Source organism: Malaclemys terrapin, chromosome 7 (assembly GCF_027887155.1).
Source record: "Malaclemys terrapin pileata isolate rMalTer1 chromosome 7, rMalTer1.hap1, whole genome shotgun sequence".
In the NCBI taxonomy this organism is placed as follows: Eukaryota; Metazoa; Chordata; order Testudines; family Emydidae; genus Malaclemys; species Malaclemys terrapin.
In genome coordinates this window covers 74,443,442-74,465,625 of record NC_071511.1, presented here as the reverse complement: position 1 = coordinate 74,465,625, position 22,184 = coordinate 74,443,442, and the positions used below count along the sequence as shown (strand labels likewise).

The following is a 22,184-nucleotide window of genomic DNA, read 5'->3' as shown; positions in this document are numbered from 1 at the left end:
TTATTTATATAGATTTAAAATTATTAAAAATGCACTTATCCAAGGCTCTGGATGCCTATCATAATTAATGATACAATACAGTGAAACTCCAGCAGCATTAAAGTATTCATTCCAACAAGGAGTCAGACAGACACCTAAAAAACGTAGGGTTGACGTTCAAATTTATTATTGATTTGACTTGGAATTATCTACATTGTCTATCTAATATTTGCCTGAACAAAAAAAGCTATATATATTTCTTTGTTAGCATTATACTTATTAATATCCGCATGTGATAGCTGGTGTCATTATCGATTAATTATTCCTTTGGCTATTTCTCAAATCTCTTTTATAGTGAATCCTGCAATGTCCTTAGTTCTTGTCAGTGTTTGTTGGGAACTCTACTAGAGAGAGATGCAATTGGTCAGTCTTTGTGTAGACTTATGGGCTTTGGACTTGCTTATTAGAATGACAAACTCTTAGTTTTGCTGTGAACACATGGACTTCCGAGAATCAGTTTCTTGATGCTTATCCTGTTGACACCGATAAGCTACATTGCGATGTCCGCACCAAAAAGGAGACATAATATGGGACAAAGATCCAAAATGTGAGCAATTAAAATATATTAGAAAAGGGAAAAAATTGATTTTAGATGATTGATTGGGAGAGTGAGGATCAGTCTCTAAATGTGGGATTGTTATTTTCTGTTTCTTTAGATCTGATGATAAAAGCTTTCTGTGGCTGACGTGTTATTTACTTCAAATAATTAATTTTAGTTTGTGACAGTTAATAGAGAAAAATAACTTTTAAAGATTTTTAAATTGTCATGGGCTCCAAGAGTAATATCAAAAACTGATAAAACTATAAATTAATTAGAACGTAGTGTTCTATTTTCATTATTTATTAACTTTTATTTATTTCTGAAATAGAAACATATGACTCTTTCTCTTTGATATTGCAATTTATTCTTAATTGATTAGAAATTTCAGCAGGGGGTCTGAAGCGACTGCTAAGCTGCCAACAGGTTCTGCTAGCTTAATTGCTTGCATACAGAGAGTACGCTGATTAGGCTGAACCACTGGTCAAGGGTCTGGAGTTAAAAGCAGAGAATGTCCTTCACTCCTGAAATGCCATAGCTTTAGGTACTTGAGTATATTTGTTTTTGCTATAATTTAATTGTAAATCATGTGGCAGGAATGGTGGGCACACTTGTGCACTCTTATGCTCTCTCTCTCTCTCATACACACACACACATCTTTGATTCTGCTCATTCTTGGCATTAGAGAATTTAGCATTTCACCCTCTACTAAAAATACCTACACCTTTTTTTTTTTTTTTTAACCTCCAGAAAACAGTTAATGAAAACTGTTATGACTATATCTTTGCCAACTTACTTTGGAAACAAATGCCCTTTCTGTTTGTGGAGGTCAGGCCAAATGTTATCATTACTAAGGTACAATTTTCCTTTACTTAATGGAAGTTGTGCCTGCTAAAGATGGCAGTTTTTGACCCAGTGTGAATAACTCATGTTAATACATTAATCGAAACAGAAAGTTGAAATGCCAGCGGCTGTAGTGCATTCTCTGAGTGGTGAAGGGAAATAGTCATTTCCCACTGGATCACAGGACTATATCAGTTCTCCTGGCATCTTCTTAAGGAATCTTAATCTCAAGACTAAGGTTTTGAGCTTGAAGAATGTGTCAGATGCTCAGCTTGGTGCAAATCAGTAGAGCCCTACAAATCTGTGGATATTTGCTTTATATCCATGGTTATCCGCAGACCATGTTTGTGGATCGCGGATTAAATGCAGATACAAATTTTGTATCCGCGCAGGGCTCTAGATATCAGCTGAGCTCCATGGCTTCATCATCTGAGGGTCTGGCCCTAAACATGTTGTATGGGGCAATTTTCATTTTCTTTCAAACTAAAGCACAGATTACAAACAGCATAAATCTATCCCTATTTTCTAAAATCACAGCTTGGTTGATAATTCTGTGGCATCATCATGCACAGTCGTTAGAGAATCCATTAAACTGTCAGGCACAGATTCCTGATCTGCAGGTTGGCAGAAATTGAGAGCATAAAAGAGATTTACCAGATCAATAATATTAGGTGAATAAAGGCAATATTATATTTAATTACCTTGACCATAAATTTTGTTTCTGCTGCAAAAATAAAACCATTTCAAATGCAAGCATTTATGGGAATCTGTTTTCTTATTTAGACCAGCCCTGATGACTGCAGAAGACAAAGGATGTGAGATTTGTATTCAAGTGGTGTCAGAGTTGATGGAGAAAATATTCCTTAATATTCCTGCAGACTGGCTGAACAGATTCATAGGTACTGTACCATACATTCTTTGTTTGAAAAACAATCAACTGCAGCACAGAACCAGAAACACTTAACTGAAACAAAGTTATAGTTACTGCCCATACACACCAGAGGCCAGGACATTTATCTGGTTTGGTATGATGTTTCTGATGTTTTATGTAACATGTAGCTTTAAAAGAATTGCATATGTTTCATGTTCCACTGTGGATTTGTCAGACATTTATACTTAATTCCCAAACATTATTAGTCTGGAGTTAAGTTTATAAACATTGATCAATTGTTCAGAATCCTGAAGGCAAATATTGTAATTGTCACAAAAGACAAATGTGAGACATCTAGGAAGTTCAGAATAGAATTTAGGTAACAGGAGGTATTGTGAGATGATTATTTATAACTAAGACTACATTTTAGTCACGGATATTTTTAGTAAAAGTCGCGGACAGGTCATGGGCAGTAAACAAAAATTCAGGGCCCATGTCCTGTCTGTGACTTTTACTAAAAATACCAGTGAATAAAACTTGTGGGAGGCTGCCTGGGGGCCCCAATGGTGCTGGGATAGGGCGGCCTGGCTGCTTGGGGGGGATCTGGCAGCACCGCGCGGCCCAGGACCTGTGTTGGTTCTGGGGGGTTCCCAGCCAATGGGAGTTGCAAAGCCAGCGCTCTGGGTGGAGGCAGCCCCCAGAGCTGCCTGGTCACGCCTCTGTCTAGCAGCTGAGCAAGGGGAATATTGCCACTTCCGGGGAGTCCCCCAGGCAAGCGCTGCCCAGAGCCCACCTCACTTTGTCTGGTGCCCCAATCCACTGGCCCCTCCCACACCCAAACTCTGCTGCTGGGGCGGCGGAGACCCGAGACTGCTCCAGCAGCGAACAGTGCGCCTGGTGCAGGGGCTACTTGAGCTGCCCCTGAGCTAGATGCACCGGCCCCTGCAGAACTCACGGAAGTCATGGAATGTCACGGAATCCATGACTTCCGTGACCTCGGTGAAAAAATCACAGCCTTATTTATAACTTTACATAGCTCAATACAGTTATTACCTGGGTGTGTGTGTGTGTGTCTCTCTCTCTCTCACTTTCTGTCTGTGTGTGTGTGTGTGTGTGTGTAATGTATGCATATGGATTTATCTCAATTTTTAAAAATAACTGCCATAGTTTCAGAATGTATATAATTGCAAATGTTGGTGTCTTGCTGAGAATTCCCGTGTTGCTGACATATCCTCAAAGTAGACTTCCTGCTTGGGAGCTGCTATAGGGTAAGTCACAGGAATTGTAGTTTAGCTTATGAATGACAAGCTCAGCAAATCAGAAGGTGTTCAAAACTCTTCTAAGAAAAGGTATACTTTTTTAATTACTAAATTAATTATTCAACTTTGTTATTCAAATGCTGAGTGGTATTTCCTGCGTTTTATCCCTTCCAGGGAGGAGATCTAATTTGAGAATGTGACATAACAATGGCAGCTTTTGGGGGCTTGGAGGAAGAACTTAAGTGTAGATGTTAGCATGATAACAATGAAGTATAACTGGTTGGTTCACTGTCTTTTGCAGTGCCTCCCTCAGATACAACCTATGGCATGATAGTAGCAGACCTGTGCCACTCGCTGCTAGCAGACACGGAAGCCTCCTATCTGTTGGACATTAGAAGCCATTTTGTGCTGGATGAAAACAGCTATCCTTTGCAACAGGATTTCTTTCTGCTGGATTTCCATCCTGATCTCTGAAGCCCTGTCCTCACAGTGACTGATTGACAGAGACCTTATGGACAAGCAGATTGCAAAAAAAGAGAAGAAAAATTAATTATCTCATGGAAGGAAGCTGTAAAAAAACACAGTGAAAAAGGTTTTTATCTTTACTTTGTACCAGAAGCTAAAGGACTAAAAATGAAAATCCACCAATTGTATATATTGCTTCTGTAGTATTTTATGAATTGTCATATAGTGATTTTATATCTATATTTTAAAGATTTTGCATATATCTTTATTTTAAAAATGATTTCACCAATGTTTTCTCCTTGTCTTCCTCTTTTCTCAGCCCCTTCAGAAAAGTCTTCTGGTGTTGATAGACAGTGAAGTCTTATGAACATTGGCAGAGGAGAGGGAAGCCATTATTCTGTAGTATGGTCTTAGTTGTAAGATACTCTGTTTTCGTTATTTCTTACGTCTTTTATTTGGTTCCCCTCCTCTGTCCTGCAGATAGCAGAGCCTTCTTCATTTTCTCCCAGCAATATAGTCTTGTCTCTGTTCCACCAGAACACTTTCTCACTCAAGAATCCCAATTTCTGAGCCCACCATACAAATTGTGTAGCTAGGGACTGATCTTCACACACAAGTCACACTGGTTTAACTAAAACTGATATTAAAAACTTGTTGAGTTAAACTGCTGCAAACCCCTTAAATTGACTTAACCCTGGTATATATTGATTTATCTTAAGTTGGCAAGAAGTTGAATGAAGCCAAATCAATATAAGCCAGATTTCTATCTCATTAACAGTGTCCATGCAGGGTTTTGCACCAATTTAAATGGATTTAAAAACACATCTTCAGTTAAATTTTGGCTCACCTTTGCATGCAGACTGGGCCTAAAGCGAATATACAGAAATCATGAGTTGACTACCATCTGGTCCACAGTTTCACTGCTGGAGGGGCTGATAGAGCCAGTCTGTGTATGGATAGTTCTGTGTGTGGCCTTAACAATTTTCCCATGTTTAGTATTTAAGAGAAATCTTGTCTGAGCACAGGATTGGTAACGAGCAACTCCTGAGTTGTAATTCTGGCTTTGTCATGTACTACTTCCGTTTTCTTGGAGCAGTCATTTAACCCTCTACCTTGTTTGTACCTTCAACTCTAAAATGGGATGACCCCTCAGGAATGTCATGAGGATCAGTTAATGTTGGTAAATCACTGAGAGAGCAAAAAGTGCTGCCCAACACTTCCCAATCTTATCCAAGTATAGACCTTTTCCATCTTTGTTTTGCTGTAGTCATCTCCTCTCTATATCAAGCCCATTTTAGTTGGTTCTTATCTCATTGTGTTATTGTGTTCATATTGAGTTTAAAAAGTTTACCTTGCAAATTAACTCTGAAGCATCTTATGATACAAAAGTAGGCTGAAATTCTAATCATTCCTTTCCTGAAGAACCTCTCATCTGGTGCTTGCAGACCTGTCCGTCATAGTTTTAACTGCTAATTCAACATCTATTACTACAAATCAAATAAATTCCTTCACGCACAACTATATATGCATACCAGTTTTTTGGAAATTTCATCTTACTTCCTGGACATGCATGAGGGTGGTTCTGCAGAGCAAGCATTTGTGTATCTCTTGGATAGTAACATGGTTTTAACAAAATAGGGAATAAAGATTGTTATACTAAAACAGTAAATCAAGAGTTCTGCTAAACTTAAATGGATACATAAAGCAACAACCTGCTTATTAAGCCATATTTCTTGGCATCGCTGCCTATACAGTTTCCTGTAATAACCTGGATCTGCTGACCTTCAGAGCATACTACAAGGTGTAACCATTGGCTTTTCTGTGGAGGGAAAGTGTAAAGGGAGCTGACGTTGGGTTGGGGGAGGAGAAGTTCTGTTTTGAACTGAAATTTTTTGGGGAGCAGTTGAAGGGGTTAGCTTCTTGTTTCAGTTGTTGTTGTTGTTTGTTGTTTTGTTTTATTATTTTATTTTATTTATTAAGACCAAGGTGTGAAAAGCGCTAGATAGATGCCTTTTTGAGTACTTTTTATACATCAAAATAATAAACTATGCTTTCCTCTTTGCTGATTTGTATTGGCAATACATGCTTGTCATATCTTGTTCTGGGTTAGTTTTTCATGGCAGTTAAGCAGTTGTCACTTTGTGCCACTAAAAAAACAAATTAGCATTTAAATGAAGATCATTAGTTAACATGTACCATCCTATGTTTTCTTAACAGTTAAGGACGGAGTTGGGGGTGGGGAAGGTATTTTATGCTCTCATTGTCTAAAGACCTCCAATATAGCCTGCAGTGACAGGTACATGTTTGTATTATAACTTTGTTACTCTAAGGGTATGTCTACACTACGGGATTACTCCGAATTTACAGAATTTGATTTTGGGCAACCGATTGTATAAAGTCGAGTGCATGCAGCCACACTAAGCACATTTCAGTCTGCGGTGTGCGTCCATGTACCGAGGCTAGTGTCGACTTCCGGAGCGTTGCACAGTGGGTAGCTATTCCATAGCTATCCCATAGTTCCCGCAGTCTCCCCCACCCATTGGAACTCTGGGTTGAGATCCCAATGCCTGATGGGGCAAAAAACATTGTCGCTGGTCATTTTGGGTACAGCCTCACCACTCCCTCCATGAAAGCAATGGCAGACAACTGTTTCGCGCCTTTTTTCCTGGGTGAACTGTGCAGACGCCATACTACGGCAAACATGGAGCCCGCTCAGCTCAAGACAGCAATCATTAACATTGTAAACACCTCGCGCATTATCGTGCAGTTTATGCTGAACCAGGACCTGAAAAACCAGGAGAGGAGGAATCAGCTACGGCAGTGCGGCAACGAGAGTGATGAGGACATGGACACAGAATTCTCTCAAACCGCAGGCCCTGGCGCTTTGGAGATCATGCTGTTAACGGGGCAGGTTATAGCTGTGGAACGCCAATTCTGGGCCCGGGAAACAAGCACAGACTGGTGGGACCGCATAGTGTTGCAGGTCTGGGACGATTCCCAGTGGCTGTGTAACTTTCGCATGTGTAAGGGCACTTTCATGGAACTTTGTGACTTGCTTTCCCCTGCCCTGAAGCGCCAGAATACCAAGATGAGAGCAGCCCTCTCAGTTGAGAAGCGAGTGGCGATAGCCCTATGGAAGCTTGCAACGCCAGACAGCTAACAGTCAGTCAGGAATCAATTTGGAGTGGGCAAATCTACTGTGGGGGCTGCTGTGATGCAAGTAGCCAAAGCAATCACTGAGCTGCTGCTACCAAAGGTAGTGACTCTGGGAAATGTGCAGGTCATAGTGGATGGCTTTTCTGCACTGGGATTCCCTAACTGTGGTGGGGCAATAGATGGAACCCATATCCCTATCTTGGCACCGAAGCACCGGGGCAGCCAGTACATAAACCGCAAGGGATACTTTTCAATGGTGCTGCAAGCACTGGTAGATCACAAGGGATGTTTCACCAACATCAACGTAGGATGGCCTGGAAGGGTTCATGATGCTCGCGTCTTCAGGAACACTAATCTGTTTAAATGGCTGCAGCAAGGGATTTACTTCCTAGACCAGAAAATAACCGTTGGGGCTGTTGAAATGCCAATAGTTATCCTTGGGGACCCAGCCTACCCCTTAATGCCATGGCTCATGAAGCCATACACAGGCAGCCTGGACAGTAGTCAGGAGCTGTTTAACTACAGGCTGAGCAAATGCAGAATGGTGGTAGAACAGGGATAGGCAACCTATGGCTTCGGCACGTGAGCTGATTTTCAGTGGCACTCACACTGCCCAGGTCCTGGCCATCGGTTCGGGGGGATCTGCATTTTAATTTAATTTTAAATGAAACTTCTTAAACATTTTAAAAACCTTATTTACTTTACATACAACAATATGGTGGAGCTTTCAGCTACAGGCAAACAGCCCAATAGGAACTGCCACCTCTGTCCCCTTAATTAAATTCCCGTATTTCAACCAGGTTACCATGAATGATATCACTCTCCTGAGGATTACACAACAAGATAAAGAACGGATGTTGCTTGAATGCCAGCAAACACCGTGACCATACGCTGCCAGGCTTTGTCATGCAGTGATACCAGATTACTTGCTACTAGCATGGCGTGGTCAAGTGTCCTGCCATGGAGGACGGAATAAGGCTGCACTACCCAGAAACCTTCTGCAAAGGCTTTTGGAGTACCTCCAGGAAAGCTTCATGGAGATATCCCTGGAGGATTTCTGCTCCATCCCCAGACATGTTAACAGACTTTTCCAGTAGCTATACTGGCCGCGAATGCATCCCAAGTCCTCAGGGCAAATTAATTATTAAAAAACACTTGCTTTTAAACCATGTTTTATATTTACAAAGGTACACTCACCAGAGTTCCTTTCCATGGCTTCATGGTCTGGGATACCGCATTGGGAGGGTTGGGAGGGTACTTCAGTCAGGCTGAGAAAAAGATCCTGGCTATTGGGGAGAATGGAGTGCTGTGTGCTCTCCGCAAGCTCGTCCTCCTCCTCCTCCTCATCTTCCCCATCTGCAGAATCCTCAGGCATGGCTGAGAGTACCCTCTCCTCAGAATCCACGGTCAGGGGTGGGGTCACCCCCCCTAGAATTGCATGCAGCTCAGCGTAGAAGCGGTATGTCTGCGGCTCTGCACCGGAACCTTCCATTTGCTACTTTGGTTTTCTGTTAGGCTTGTCTGAGCTCCTTAACTTTCACAAGGCACTGATATGAGTCAAATGTTTTGGCATTTCGTCTTTTGGAATGTAGTTCTTTTGGCACGGAATCCTCTCCCCATATAGCTATCAGATCCAGTGCCTCCCGTACGGTCCATGCTGGTGCTCTTTTTCGATTCTCGGACTGCATGGTTACCTGTACTGATGAGCTCTGAGTGGTCATCTGTGCTCTCCACGCTGGGCAAACAGGAAATGAAATTCAAAAGTTTGCGGGGCTTTTCCTGTCTACCTGGCCAGTGCATCCGAGTTCAGATTGGTGTCCAGAGCGGTCACAATGGTGCACTGTGGGATAGCTCCCGGAGGCCAATTCCGTCTAATTTCGTCCCACACTAACCCTAATTCGAACTGGCAATGTCGATTTCAGCGCTTCTCCCCTTGTCAGAGAGGAGTACAGAAATCGATTTTAAGAGGCCTTTATGTCGAAGTAAATGGCTTCGTTGTGTGGACGGGTGCAGGGTTAATTCAATTTAACGCTGCTGAATTCGACCTAAACTCATAGTGTAGACCAGGCCTTAGACTTGGTCTGTACACAGTATTTGTACTGGTATAACTATTTCTGTCAGGGGCCTGATTTTTTACCAAGATAGCTACATCCGTACAATATCTAGTGCACACTGTTTTATCAGTATAAAGGTGACTTATACTGGATGTAGCTTATTCTCCTTCCTCTATGGGAATAGGTATACTGGTATAAATCACCTTTACATCAATATAACTGGGTGTAGGTTAGGCAGAGTCTTTTTGTGACCCAAAAGATTTTGCATCATATAAGGCACTGGTTCTCAAATGGGGTTCTGCGGCCCCCTGGGGGGGGGTCATGAACAGGTTTCAGAGGGTCTGTCAAGGACTGGACTTCAGCCCCGGGCAGTGGAACTTGGGCTCAGGCTTCAGCCCTGGGCGGTGGGACTTGGGGAGGGAGCATCACCTCCATCCCCTGACTCGCCTCAGCGGGCCACCCAGCCTGTCTGGGTTAGGGGGACACAACCAAAAATTGCAGTGTCACTGCAGAAGAAAGAGCTCTCCCTGTTATCAGAAGGTGTTGCCTCATAGCCATTGACTCTGTGAGCAGGCAGCAGCTAGCTAAGAAGACACACCACTGCTCTTCCCTGCTACATCAGCTCTATAGGGAGCAGGGCCAAATGGAAGGCAGAAAACTGTGTGTGGGAGGAGGAAGAGCATGTGGCATGGGCCAGCTGCAGGTTTTTAATACCCTTAATCTCTAGCCTCTGCAAGCCTTAGAGGTCTTCAAGTCCATGGTCATGCCCTTTTTTTGTCTTATTAAGCACTTCCTTGCCCATAAGAACATAAGAAAGGCTGTACCGGGTCAGACCAAAGGTCCATCTAGCCCAGTATCCTGTCTACCGACAGTGGCCAATGCCAGGTGCCCCAGAGGGAGTGAACCTAACAGGCGATGATCAAGTGATCTCTCTCCTGCCATCCATCTCCACCCTCTGACAGAGAGAGGCTAGGGACACCATTCCTTACCCGTCCTGGCTAATAGCCATTAATGGACTTAACCACCATGAATTTATCCAGTTCTCTTTTAAACGCCATTATAGTCCTAGCCTTCACAACCTCCTCAGGTAAGGAGTTCCACAAGTTGACTGTGCGCTGCGTGAAGAAGAACTTTCTTGTATTTGTTTTAAACCTGCTGCCTATTAATTTCATTTGATGACCCCTAGTTCTTGTATTATGGGAATAAGTAAATAACTTTTTCTTATCCACTTTCTCCACATCACTCATGATTTTATATACCTCTATCATATCCCCCCTTAGTCTCCTCTTTTCCAAGCTGAAGAGTCCTAGCCTCTTTAATCTCTCCTCATATGGGACCCGTTCCAAACCCTTAATCATTTTAGTTGCCCTTTTCTGAACCTTTTCTAGTGCCAGTATATCTTTTTTGAGATGAGGAGACCACATCTGTATGCAGTATTCGAGATGAGGGCGTACCATTGATTTATATAAGGGCAATAATATATTCTCAGTCTTATTCTCTATCCCCTTTTTAATCATTCCTAACATCCTGTTTGCTTTTTTGACCGCCTCTGCACACTGCGTGGACATTTTCAGAGAACTATCCACGATGACTCCAAGATCTTTTTCCTGACTTCTTGTAGCTAAATTAGCCCCCATCATATTGTATGTATAGTTGGGGTTATTTTTTCCAATGTGCATCACTTTACATTTATCCACATTAAATTTCATTTGCCATTTTGATGCCCAATCACTTAGTTTTGTGAGATCTTTTTGAAGTTCTTCACAGTCTGCTTTGGTCTTCACTATCTTTAGCAGTTTAGTATCATCTGCAAACTTTGCCACCTCACTGTTTACCCCTTTCTCCAGATCATTTATGAATAAGTTGAATAGGATCGGTCCGAGGACTGACCCTTGGGGAACACCACTAGTTACCCCTCTCCATTCTGAGAATTTACCATTAATTCCTACCCTTTGTTCCCTGTCTTTTAACCAGTTCTCAATCCATGAAAGGACCTTCCCTTTTATCCCATGGCAGTTTAATTTATATAAGAGCCTTTGGTGAGGGACCTTGTCAAAGGCTTTCTGGAAATCTAAGTACACTATGTCCACTGGATCCCCCTTGTCCACGTTAGTTGACCCCTTCAAAGAATTCTAATAGATTAGTAAGTCACGATTTCCCTTTACAGAAACCATGTTGACTATTGCTCAACAGTTTGTTTTTCTATGTGTCGGCCCATACTTCAGTGCATTGCCATTTGTCCTTTTGCTCTGTGACACAATTTTTTTTAGTAATTCCCAAATCAAGGAGATTCTGGGATTTGTAGTCCAAGGACCATTGGAGTTGTAGGCTTGAGAGAGAGCAACTCCTGCTGGAAAAGGAAATGGAACAAAGGCAAGCCACTTTTATCAGGATGAGGAGAGATCTGGGGAGAGTCAGAGCTGCTGGCAGGTATCTCCAGTGACTGGTGTGTGGTCAAGAACTGTGGTGGGGCTTCTACTGAGAAGGAGTTGGAAAAAGCCCAGGAAAGGCTGTGCTGAAGACATCTGTGGAAAGGCTGATTTGGAGGCCCAAGAGGCAAGCAAGCACAGGACGTAACGTGGAGGGAAGAGTGAAATGAACCTTTTGAGGCTGATGAGGACATTTGTTTCATAGCTTAGGGTCTTAAGGCTGGAGATGATGGTAGAAGAGAGAGGATGGATTGCCCACATCTTAGTAGCCCACCTTGAAGTGGTATTCTGAGACTCCTCCAAACAAAGAGGAAAGGACTGTTTGTTACAGCAAGAAGGGTGAGCCCCTGATACAAAGGGAGACGTTTGTGGTCACACAGATTTGGAGAGAGCTGTAGCCCAGGAAGGTGTTTGTGGAGCCCTCCCTGAATGGTGGCAGTTTGGACGTACTTTATTCTAAACTTTTATTTATCCCAGAAGAAGAGGATATTTTAGCTAGTTTTGAAGGCTAAGTTACTCTACAAGCAGAGTGAAACAGAGGCATAGAAGGGGGAAATGAGGCTGTGATAGCCATACCATGATGTGTATATTAATAAGGGCTGGTAGTTTTTCAGGTGTAAGATGAATCTGGCAGTGTTGGGAGTGGGAGAAGCTGCAGAACAAAAACATAATTTGACTTGTTCTCTCTCACTGTGTCTTTGCAGGTCTTGATCTATCTTGATTTATCATCAATCTCCCTCCCAGTAGCATGACTCCACTGAGCTCCCATGGACTGTTGTGGAATTGGTTGGACCTTTTAAACCTCTCAACACTGTTTCCAGGAAAAATTAATTTCCTAATGAGTCAAACTGTCAGACGCAATAGAGAAAATGTTTATAATCTAGTGATACAATTGAGCTGAGATGATACTGAACAGACACAATTTTCTTTGCTGTCTGATATAAATAGTTGCTTACAAATGGGAAACATACTGTTCAAGTACCTGTCGCTGGGACCTCGAGTGTGCCACACTAGAAGGTTTTTTTATTTAATACAAATATCTGTAGGGGCCACGTGTATGCCCTGTGCCGCCTTTTGCTCCCATATGAGGGCATTAAGGGCAGCAAGGGTCCAACCCACTAGGTCTTAGCTTAGGCTAAACCTTTTTAAAATCTTCCATATTCTTCAGTATATCTGACTACATGAACTGATCCAAACTGTCTGTCTCACCCAAACTCTGCTGATCAGACACTTCCTGCAACCACACCCCTGTACAGGGTTTCTTATCATGCTAAACTCAAAACCTGAAGGTTTCAAGCCTTGTCCATCTGGTGATGGACTAATTCCCCTGAAGGATGGACACAGTAGGTGTTTCTTTTGCCTTGGGGGACTCGTATTCTGCGTAGATGCTCAGTTTGCTTATCCTTCTCTGCTAGAACATGCAGGCTGAGACAAGAGGCTAAAACTCCATATTCTGGAACAATCCCTGAAAGTATCATCAGACCCTAATTAAATGAGCTTCAGAATCCTATTAGTGGATAAAACATCTTAATCCGGCAGGCAACACCTCAGACAGCACTTAGAAAAGATTTGGTACTGACAATGGATGATGCTGATATCTGCAGCACCAAGCTGACCTCAACATCAGCGTTAAAGCCAGCATTGACACCTCCAGTATTGAAGCCAGGCACTGAGAGGCTGCTCCAAATATCAAGAAGCCTGAGAAAGGAGCTCAATGTCCTCCCATAAATTCAAACACAGCAAAGACTCTGGAAAAGACTCTGCTAAGCCTCATGTGGTGTCAAGGACTGGGGAGAAGGAGGAGTCTGTGACACAGCAGTCTCTGCTGGCACCATTCCTGGCTCCAGTGATGCACCCCTCAGTGTCAACCCCAGCCTCGCTGGAGGGACTAGGCCTGAATGTGAGCCACAGTTGGTACCAAGATACCTAGTGGCACTGGTACAGACTCCAGCACCAAGAGTGCCTTATGTGTTGGCACCACCCCAGAAGAGGTTTGCTCCTCACTGTCACCAGAGCATACATTTTCCCCATCATCAAATAGAGAATCCTGTCCCCTGAGATCTGCGATCGCATGACAGAGACCAACTTCATCGCTATCATCCTGTCAAGACTGGCATCAGACTGGCCAACCCCCATTGAATCAAACTGTACTCCTATAGCATGTCACCATGGCCATATTGGGTAGTGAAGGCCCACCATCACAGGCATCAAGAAGCTGGTCTCCTCCATTGCCTTCAATGCCCCACTGAAGATTCTCTCCTCTTTGTCACTGGATGAGGCAGTGTACTTGGCACCGATATTAGCACTGGGTGACTTTTAAAGTATCCCAAGAGCTCCTTGTGGTGATTGACAAGATTAACTCAAGACTGATATGTTTGTCATACTGAAGAAATCCCACAAGCCGTTCAACATCCTGTCAACTTCTGGTGTAGCCAGGATTGCCCTTCCCATTGATGAGAGACTCCTTGACCCAGTCAAAGCTATGTGGCAAACGCCACTCACAGTAACACCAACAGCAAAGCAAGTGGGGAAAAAAAAGCACCAAGTTTCCCCCTATGGGGTTTGAGTACTTCTGCACTTACCCCAACCCAAGCTCCATAGTCATGTCTGCCATACAAGAGAAGTCGACACTGAGCAAACGAACACCTAAGGAAAAGGACTCTAAAAGACTTGGGAGGAAGGGTTGCATTCAGCTTTACTGCAGCAGCATTTGGTTAACTGCCAGGCTGTGCTGGCCAACTACAGTGTTCTCACCTGGGACAGGGTGACACCTTTCCTCATGACAACAGAGAGAAGCTTAAGGATATAATTAAGGACAGTCAGTGGATGGCCAAAATAGACTTGCAGGTGGAGACTGATGCCTCAGACACTGCAGAGAGGTTATAACCACCACAGTGACTTATTGCGCAAGGCTACCTCATCCCTCTTCAGGGAATCTTCTTACAAGAGCTTGCTACAAACAGAATTGTTCTTTTTGCTTTGTCTAGAAGCCATTGAGGAGTTCCCAGTAGAGTTGAGGGAAAGAGGCTTCAATTCCCAGGATATTTTTCCCATTCCAGAGAAGAAAGGGTGTCTTCATTCTATCCTAGACCTGATCATACTCAATAAATATATATGCCATCTCAGGTTCAGGATGAGAACACTTGCCTCCATCATTACATGTCTCCAAGCTCAAGGCAGGATTGTGGTTCTGGCTCTTGACTTGCAGGATGCATATTTCCACATAGTCATCCACCTGGCCCACAGGAAGTACCTAAAATTCAGTGTGGCCCAACCATTATAGAGCTCTGTCATTCAGACTTTCAGCAGTACTCAGTGTGTTCATGAAATGCTTGGCAATCTTGGTAATGTGTTTAAGAAGACAGGAAATCCACATCTACCTATACCTGGACACCTCGCTGATTGGGGAGGGCCCCAACAGGAGACTGCAACACCCTTGCAATACATCCTTTCCATGTTCTCTCAACTAGGACTCCTGGTGAACTATGAGAAAGGGTGCCATTCTTGGTCCCTTCCCTGATGATAACTCTTACCATGAATATTTGAAGAACAGACTGGGGTGCCCACCTGAACTATCAGTGATACAAAGACACATCTCAGGACAACCTGAAACCTCACATGACTGCCTTAGCTCCAGGATGTTCATACTGGGCTGCATAATATTCCTGCCAGTTCTGTGTGGATACACATCTGCCAGTCCTGATGGACACACATCTGTAATGTGCTCTGTAAACAAGCAAGAAGGTGCTCAATCATCCTTTCTTTGCCAGGTGGCCATTAAGCTCTGGATATACAGTTATCAACCGGGGGTAGCCTCACTAGCTCTACATGTTCCATGGTTACCAACAACCTAGCAGACTTCTTGAGCAGACAGTGATGACCAACCACACCTGTCACTGCAGAAATCGATCCTAGACCTAATATTCTGTCAGTGGGGGCCTCCATCATAGACTTATTTGTCACAGAGGTCAACACCAAGTGTGTTTGCACTTCTGCTCCAGAGGACACGTGAGCTTGGGCTCCCTACCAGACACCTTTCTCCATCGATAATCTCAAGGATTCCTTTTCCCCCAAGTCCCCAGATCTCCAGGATACTATCCAAGATCAGACAAGACAAGGCCTCAGTCATCATGATAGTCCCATACTAGCCAACGCGGTTTTGGCTTGTTAGAGTGTTATAGATGTCTGGGTGGCCTCGCACTCATCTTGTCCAGACATACTGTCTCAGAATCAAGATCAGATACCACACCTAGGCCCACAGTCGTTGCACCTGATGGCTAGAATGTCAGCTGGTTCAGCACTACCGACAGAGACTGCTCCCTACAAGTTAAGGAGATTCTTATACAAATCATGAGTACTTCCACCAGGAAGATTAGTTCTCAAAATGGAAGGGAGTCTCCATAGGGTCAACTCAGAATCATGTTGACCCAATGGAGGCTCTGATACTGAAGATCCAGGAGTACATCCTGCTCCTGAAACACAAAGGGTTAGCCCAACTGTCTAAAGGTTCACTTTGCTGCGATATCTGCATGTCACGCTCTGGTACAGTCATACTCAGTATTTTTATGCCCTATGGTATCAAAATTCCTCAAGGGCCTCCTTCATACTTGCCCTCCAGTCAGAGACCCAACTCCCACATGGAACCTGAACATTGTCCTCCTGAAGCGAAAGGAGCCACCCTTTTATCCACTGTCAGAGTGCTCAATACATCACCTTGCCATCAAAATGGTCTTTCTCATGGCCACTACCTCAGCATGGAGAGTCAGTTTGAACTCGACCCCTTTATGACTGGACCGCCTTACGCATCCTTCCATAGGACAAGGTGATACTGAAATCACACTCCAAGTTCATTCCTAAGGTAGTCTCAGAATTCCACTTAAACCAGTCAGATACTTTACCAGTCTTTTCCCTGAAGCCACACTCAACGTCAGGAGAGCAAAAACTGCATATTTTGGACATCTCCAGAGCTTTGCCCTTATTACCTCATGTGACGTATGGTCAGAAAGGGTTAAACATCCTCCAAAATAAATAACCCTCAAAAGACATGTGGGGAGATAATGTTTGTGTTTGTGTATTTACATATATATGAGTAGGATCAACGATGCAATCAACAGTCCCTGTCTATGCTGAATTCTGATAGTTCAGAGAGCAAAAGAACATCCTAGCATTTAAATGAATTGTAAACATGGAATATCTCTGTATTCATTTATCTTTGAAATGTACGGTGAACGGTGGAGGAACAAGCAAATTGCCTCATGTTAATTTGTATAGCTAAGTACCAATGATGGACCTCCTTCAAAATCATCCTAATTACCTTTTGTTCCCTGGGGAACTCCCAACTTGTCAAAGAGGACATATAAAAGATCCTTGGGTCCTGATTCTGTCATTTCACATCTGCTTAAGCTTCATCAGGGAAGTTTGAGTCACAAGACTGAGGTCCCAGTTATGCTGGTACGCACTGAATATGATATTTGGACATTGGACTATAACCTATGAACTATTTCTGAAAGAACTCTTTGCAACTACAAAGCTCACCATCTCTGCTATGAATCTAAATCTTAAGAATTGAACTCATGTCTGTATGTATATTGATCTTTTAACCATACACTCTCTCTTTTTTGCTTTTTAAGAAATATTAGTTTAGTTAATAAGAATTGGCTGTAGCATGTATTTGGGTAAGATGTGGAATATTCAATAACCTGGGAGGTAATGTGTCCAATCCTTTGGGATTGGTAGAACCTTTTATTTTATATGATGAAATAAGATTTTCAGGAATCTTCATCATATTTTGTCTTAGGTACTTGGATGGAGGCCTGAGCTGGATCATTTTAAGGGAACTGTGTTGTTTGGATTTCTGAGTAACCAGTAAGGTAATTAAGACACTTTCAGGCTGTCTCCCCACTTCCTTGTGTGCATTGAGAGGCCAAAGTTTCTCATCGCAGCAACTCTCTAAGGCCTGGTCTACACTAGGAGGTTATGTCAAATTTAGCAGCGTTAAATCGAATTAACCCTGCACCCATCCACACAACGAAGCTATTTAGTTCGACATAGTGGTCTCTTTAAATCGATTTCTGTACTCCTCCCTGACGAGGAGAGTAGCGCTAAATTCGACATGGCCATGTCGAATTAGGGTAGGTGTGGATGGAATTCGACGCTAATAGCTCCGGGAGCTATCCCATAGTGCACCACTCTGTTGACGCTCTGGACAGCAGTCCGAGCTCAGGTGCTCTGACCAGCCACACAGGAAAAGCCCTGGGAAAAGTTGAATTCCTTTTCCTGTCTGGGCAGTTTGAATCTCATTTCCTGTTTGGACATCGTGGCGAGCTCAGCAGCACTGGCAACGATGCAGAGCTCTCCAGCAGAGGTGACCATGCAATCGCAGAATAGAAAGAGGGCCCCAGCATGGACTGATCAGGAAGTCTTGGATCTGATCGCTGTGTGGGGCGATGAGTCTGTGCTTTCGGAGCTGCGATCGAAAAAACAGAATGCGAAGATCTACGAAAAGATCTCCAAAGCCATGACGGAGAGAGGATACAGCCAGGATGCAACGCAGTGCCGCGTGAAAATCAAGGACCTGAGACAAGGCTACCAGAAGACCAAAGCAGCAAACGGACGCTCCGGATCCCAGCCCCAAACATGCCGTTTCTACAAGGCACTGCATTCCATTCTAGGTGCGGCCGCCACCACTACCCCACCAGTGACCGTGGACTCTGACGATGGGGTATTGTCGACAGCCGCTTCCTCGGAGATGTTCGCGGACGGGGAAGATGAGGAAGGAGATGAGGAGGACGAGGCAGTCGACAGCGCATACAACGCTGATTTCCCAGACAGCCAGGATCTCTTCATCACCCTCATGGAGATCCCTTACCAACCCTCCCAAGGCGTTAACCCTGGCCCTGAATCAGGGGAAGGATCAGTCGGTAAGTGTTTTAAACATGTAAACATTTATTTTGATCAGAACTGGAATGGAATATTAACAATGGGTTTTTCATGATTACTTTGCCCTAGGCGCTCTACTTTTTAGTCCTTGCCAGTGCAGCTACTGGAAAATTGTGTCAATATGTCCGGGGATAGAGCAGAAATCCTCCTGGAGGTAATTTGAAAGCCTTTGCATTAGGTTCCTGGGGAGAGCGGCCTTATTGCGTCCTCCATGGTAGGAAACTTTTCCGCGCCAAGCTAGCAGCAAGTACTCCGGGATCAGTGCCTCGCACAGCATGGCCGCATACGGCCCCGGTTTTTGCTGGCATTCACGCAGCATGCAGTCTTTCTCTGTGTCCGAGATCCTCATCAGAGTGATATCACTCATGGTGACCTGCTTTAAATTAGGGGAATGCTAGTATTGGGACTGATTGTCTTTTCCTTTCCATAACTGTAGCCAGCGGTTTACAGCCACGCGGTGGAGGCGGGAGAGGGGCAGCATGCAGGGATCTTTCCCGGGGACAGCCGTGAGGGGGGTGGGACAGGGGCCGGATTGCCGGCAGCAAGAACTGGCCAACGCTAGGGGCACCGCTTTGAACGTGAAAGGAGGGCACTGCTATAAATTAAGCTTTCAGCAGCCAAAAGTCTACGGCTTACCATGTCTGCCTGCTAGCCGAATTCCGCTGTCCTGCCCTGCTTGTGTGATCTGTACTCCAAGACCCCAGGCACTGAATGCGAAGGCCAAAAATTCGACCTTGTCCTGAGTGCGCATGTGATAGGTGCTGTGCATGGTCTTGTTCACAGAGAAAGACTATGTTCATTTTCCACAAAAATGTATCTTTGTGAGGAATTCACTCCCTTTTTCCCATCCCACAGCTGCGAGTGTCTCCCGACCTACCCCGGCATCCCCCTCCCAGAGGATGGCGCAGATTAGGCGCCGAAAGAGAAGGACATGGGACGAGATGTTCTCCGAACTTATGGGCTGCTCCCGAGCCGAGGCGGCACAGCAGACGCAGTGGAGGGGAGAACATGTCGCAATACCAGCGATCACACAGCGAACGGGAGGACAGGTGGTGGCAGGAAGACTAGCAGGCGACTCAAACGCTCCTTAGACTAATGAGGGAGCAAACAGACACGCTCCAGCACCTTGTAGATGTTCTGCAGGTCTGGAGGCAGGAGGACAGAGCCCCGCTGCAGTCAATCTCTAACCGCCCTCCCCCGCCACAAAGTCCCATCTCCCCCTCACCCAAAGTCCCAAGAAGGAGGGGCGGCAGGGGCTGTGAAAACAGTCACTCCACCCCTGCAGACTGCTCAAGTACCAGATGGATCTCATTCCCAAAGTTTTGATAAGTCCTTTCCTTCACTCCAAAAACACCTCACCCAAGCCCCCGTCCCAGTGTCATCCCCTAACTGTGTAGTTGTTAATAAAAAATATGTTTCTGTTCATTACTGTTTCCGTCATGCTCTTTTAGAGGAGAGTGTGTTTGAAGGGGGGAAAGGGGGTTGGTAATTGGAGAGGACAGTCACCTTTACCAGGGTACAGACACGGGGGCAGGTTCAGCAGCAGGTCACACACACATTGCAGTCACTAGGCACCCTGGTCAGTCTGGGAGGTGGTTTTCATGTTCTGGGGGGGGGGGGGAGGCTATGTGAGTTTGTGGCGGGGGAGGGCGGTTACAGATCTTATACAGCGGTCCTTAGCCTGGATGACAGAGCCGCGCAGCAGGGGATCTATAACTGTCTTCCCCCGCCACAAAGTCACATAGCCCCCACACACAGAGTTCCGAAAAGGAGGGGCGGCAGGCTCCGTTGAAACAACCAGTCCACCACTGCGGACCGCTCTAGGAGCAGGAGCCTGTCATTCCTCGAGTTTAGAAGCGTCCTTTCCATCAATACGCCTGCTCCCTACCACAGTCTGCGTCCCAGTTTCAACCCTTTACCACGAAACCTGTAATAAAGAAAACGGTGTTAATGAACAAAGTTCCATTTATTTTATTTTTAAAGGTGTGTTGGAAGGGGGGCAACGGGGTGAAGGGGGGTATGTAACTGGAGAGGATAGTCAACATTAAGTGGGTAAAGAAACGGGGGCAGGTTCAGCTTCTCTTTAAACAAACTTAATAGTCACAGGTTACCCTGCTCACTGTGGAACCTAGCTTTCAAAGCCTCCCGGATGCACAGCGCGTCCCGCTGGGCTCTTCTAATCGCACGGCTGTCTGGCTGGGCGTAATCAGCAGCCAGGCAATGTGCCTCAACATCCCACCCTGCCATAAACGTCTCCCCCTTGCTCTCACAGAGATTGTGGAGCACACAGCAAGCTGCAATAACAATGGGGATATTGGTTTCGCTGAGTGCAGAGCGAGTCAGTAAGCTTCTCCATCTCTCCTTGAGACATCCAAAAGCACACTCCACCACCATTCTGCACTTGCTCAGTCGGTAGTTGAAGAGTTCTTTTTCACTGTCCAGTGCAGTACTTCGGTCACTGTTTGATTGATACAGGTGAAACTCCTCATGCCCACCATCCAAGGAAGATACTGTTTGCTGGTACCCTACACTGGGGATCTACACTGACATATATACTCAAAGAAGAACGAATGATTAGTGTGGTTCTTTGAGGTGCTGTAGTCAGTGTTGACTCCATGACCCACCTTCTGTCCCTGTTTTTGGAGTCCTCAGCAACATGGGCTTTGAACTGCAAAGAACCTGAGGGAGGGTCATGGCTGCCCCATCCTTTGTGCCCCACATGGAGGAGGCAGAGAGTGGATGTGCAGCCCCAACAGACACTACTATTAAAGAACCTCCAGCCTTGCATTCATGAGGTGCGTGTACACCTACAGTGGTATCCACACCTACTACATCTCAAAGAACCACAGTCTCTGTAAGGTAAGTAACACTCAAGTGTTACGCTTAAGGCAATGGAGTTAATCCACATTTACACTGCTATGAAATCAGAATCGGGCACTAGTAGAACAATAAGTTTTAGACTACAAAGGGACAGTAGGATCTGCTTGTCCGCAAAACCTCACATGGAGTTCTTTTCAGACATCTTTTGCTGCTGTTTTCTTTTGCTGTATTAAATTTGAAGTACTTTCTGTCTCTCTTCTGTTCATAAACCCTGAATATGGATCTGTTAGGACCTTAGCAAACTTCAAGGTCTGTTCCTTCTGCACTGAGATGAGAATATGATGTTACGTACAGCAATTGGTCATCAGAGACAAGTGAAACAGCACTATTTTAAGCTTTGCATACACAATCACCATAACTCACTGTTACAAAAGAAACAGTTGCTGAGAAATTACTGTGTTGTGTTTCAGCTCTAGCCTATGGCACACTCATAGGTACACATCTCTGACTCTAAAAACTCTTGACTGTCCTTTCCATCAGAACCTATGCTTCTTGGCAATGCTTCACATTGCAAGGTGAATGTTGCAGAGGGCCTGAGCCAATCTGGCTTTGAGCCCTGCCACTGCCTCAGTTTCTTCCCCTTGAGCTCCTCAGTTACTGCACTTAGGCTCTCATTTGTCAAACAGTACCCCCTGGGATCCAGTTTATTAACACATCATCACAGTTCAATGTAAATTTAAATCAAAACCAGCCTTTTCTCAGTTCAACAGT

At 44.5% G+C, this 22,184-nt stretch overlaps 1 protein-coding gene across 3 annotated transcripts in view; it reads left to right on the top strand.

Moving 5' to 3' along the window:
• Positions 1-6,076, top strand: part of SHLD2 (shieldin complex subunit 2) — a 67,179-nt gene extending 61,103 nt beyond the window's left edge. For all 3 annotated transcript variants that reach the window (XM_054035403.1, XM_054035404.1, XM_054035405.1), the window contains 2 exons: positions 2,204-2,319; positions 3,852-6,076. In XM_054035403.1, coding sequence (XP_053891378.1) covers positions 2,204-2,319; positions 3,852-4,024 — 289 coding nt within the window. In that variant the 3' untranslated portion in view covers positions 4,025-6,076. The remainder of the gene's footprint in view (positions 1-2,203; positions 2,320-3,851) is intronic.
• Positions 6,077-22,184: the final 16,108 nt, after the last annotated feature.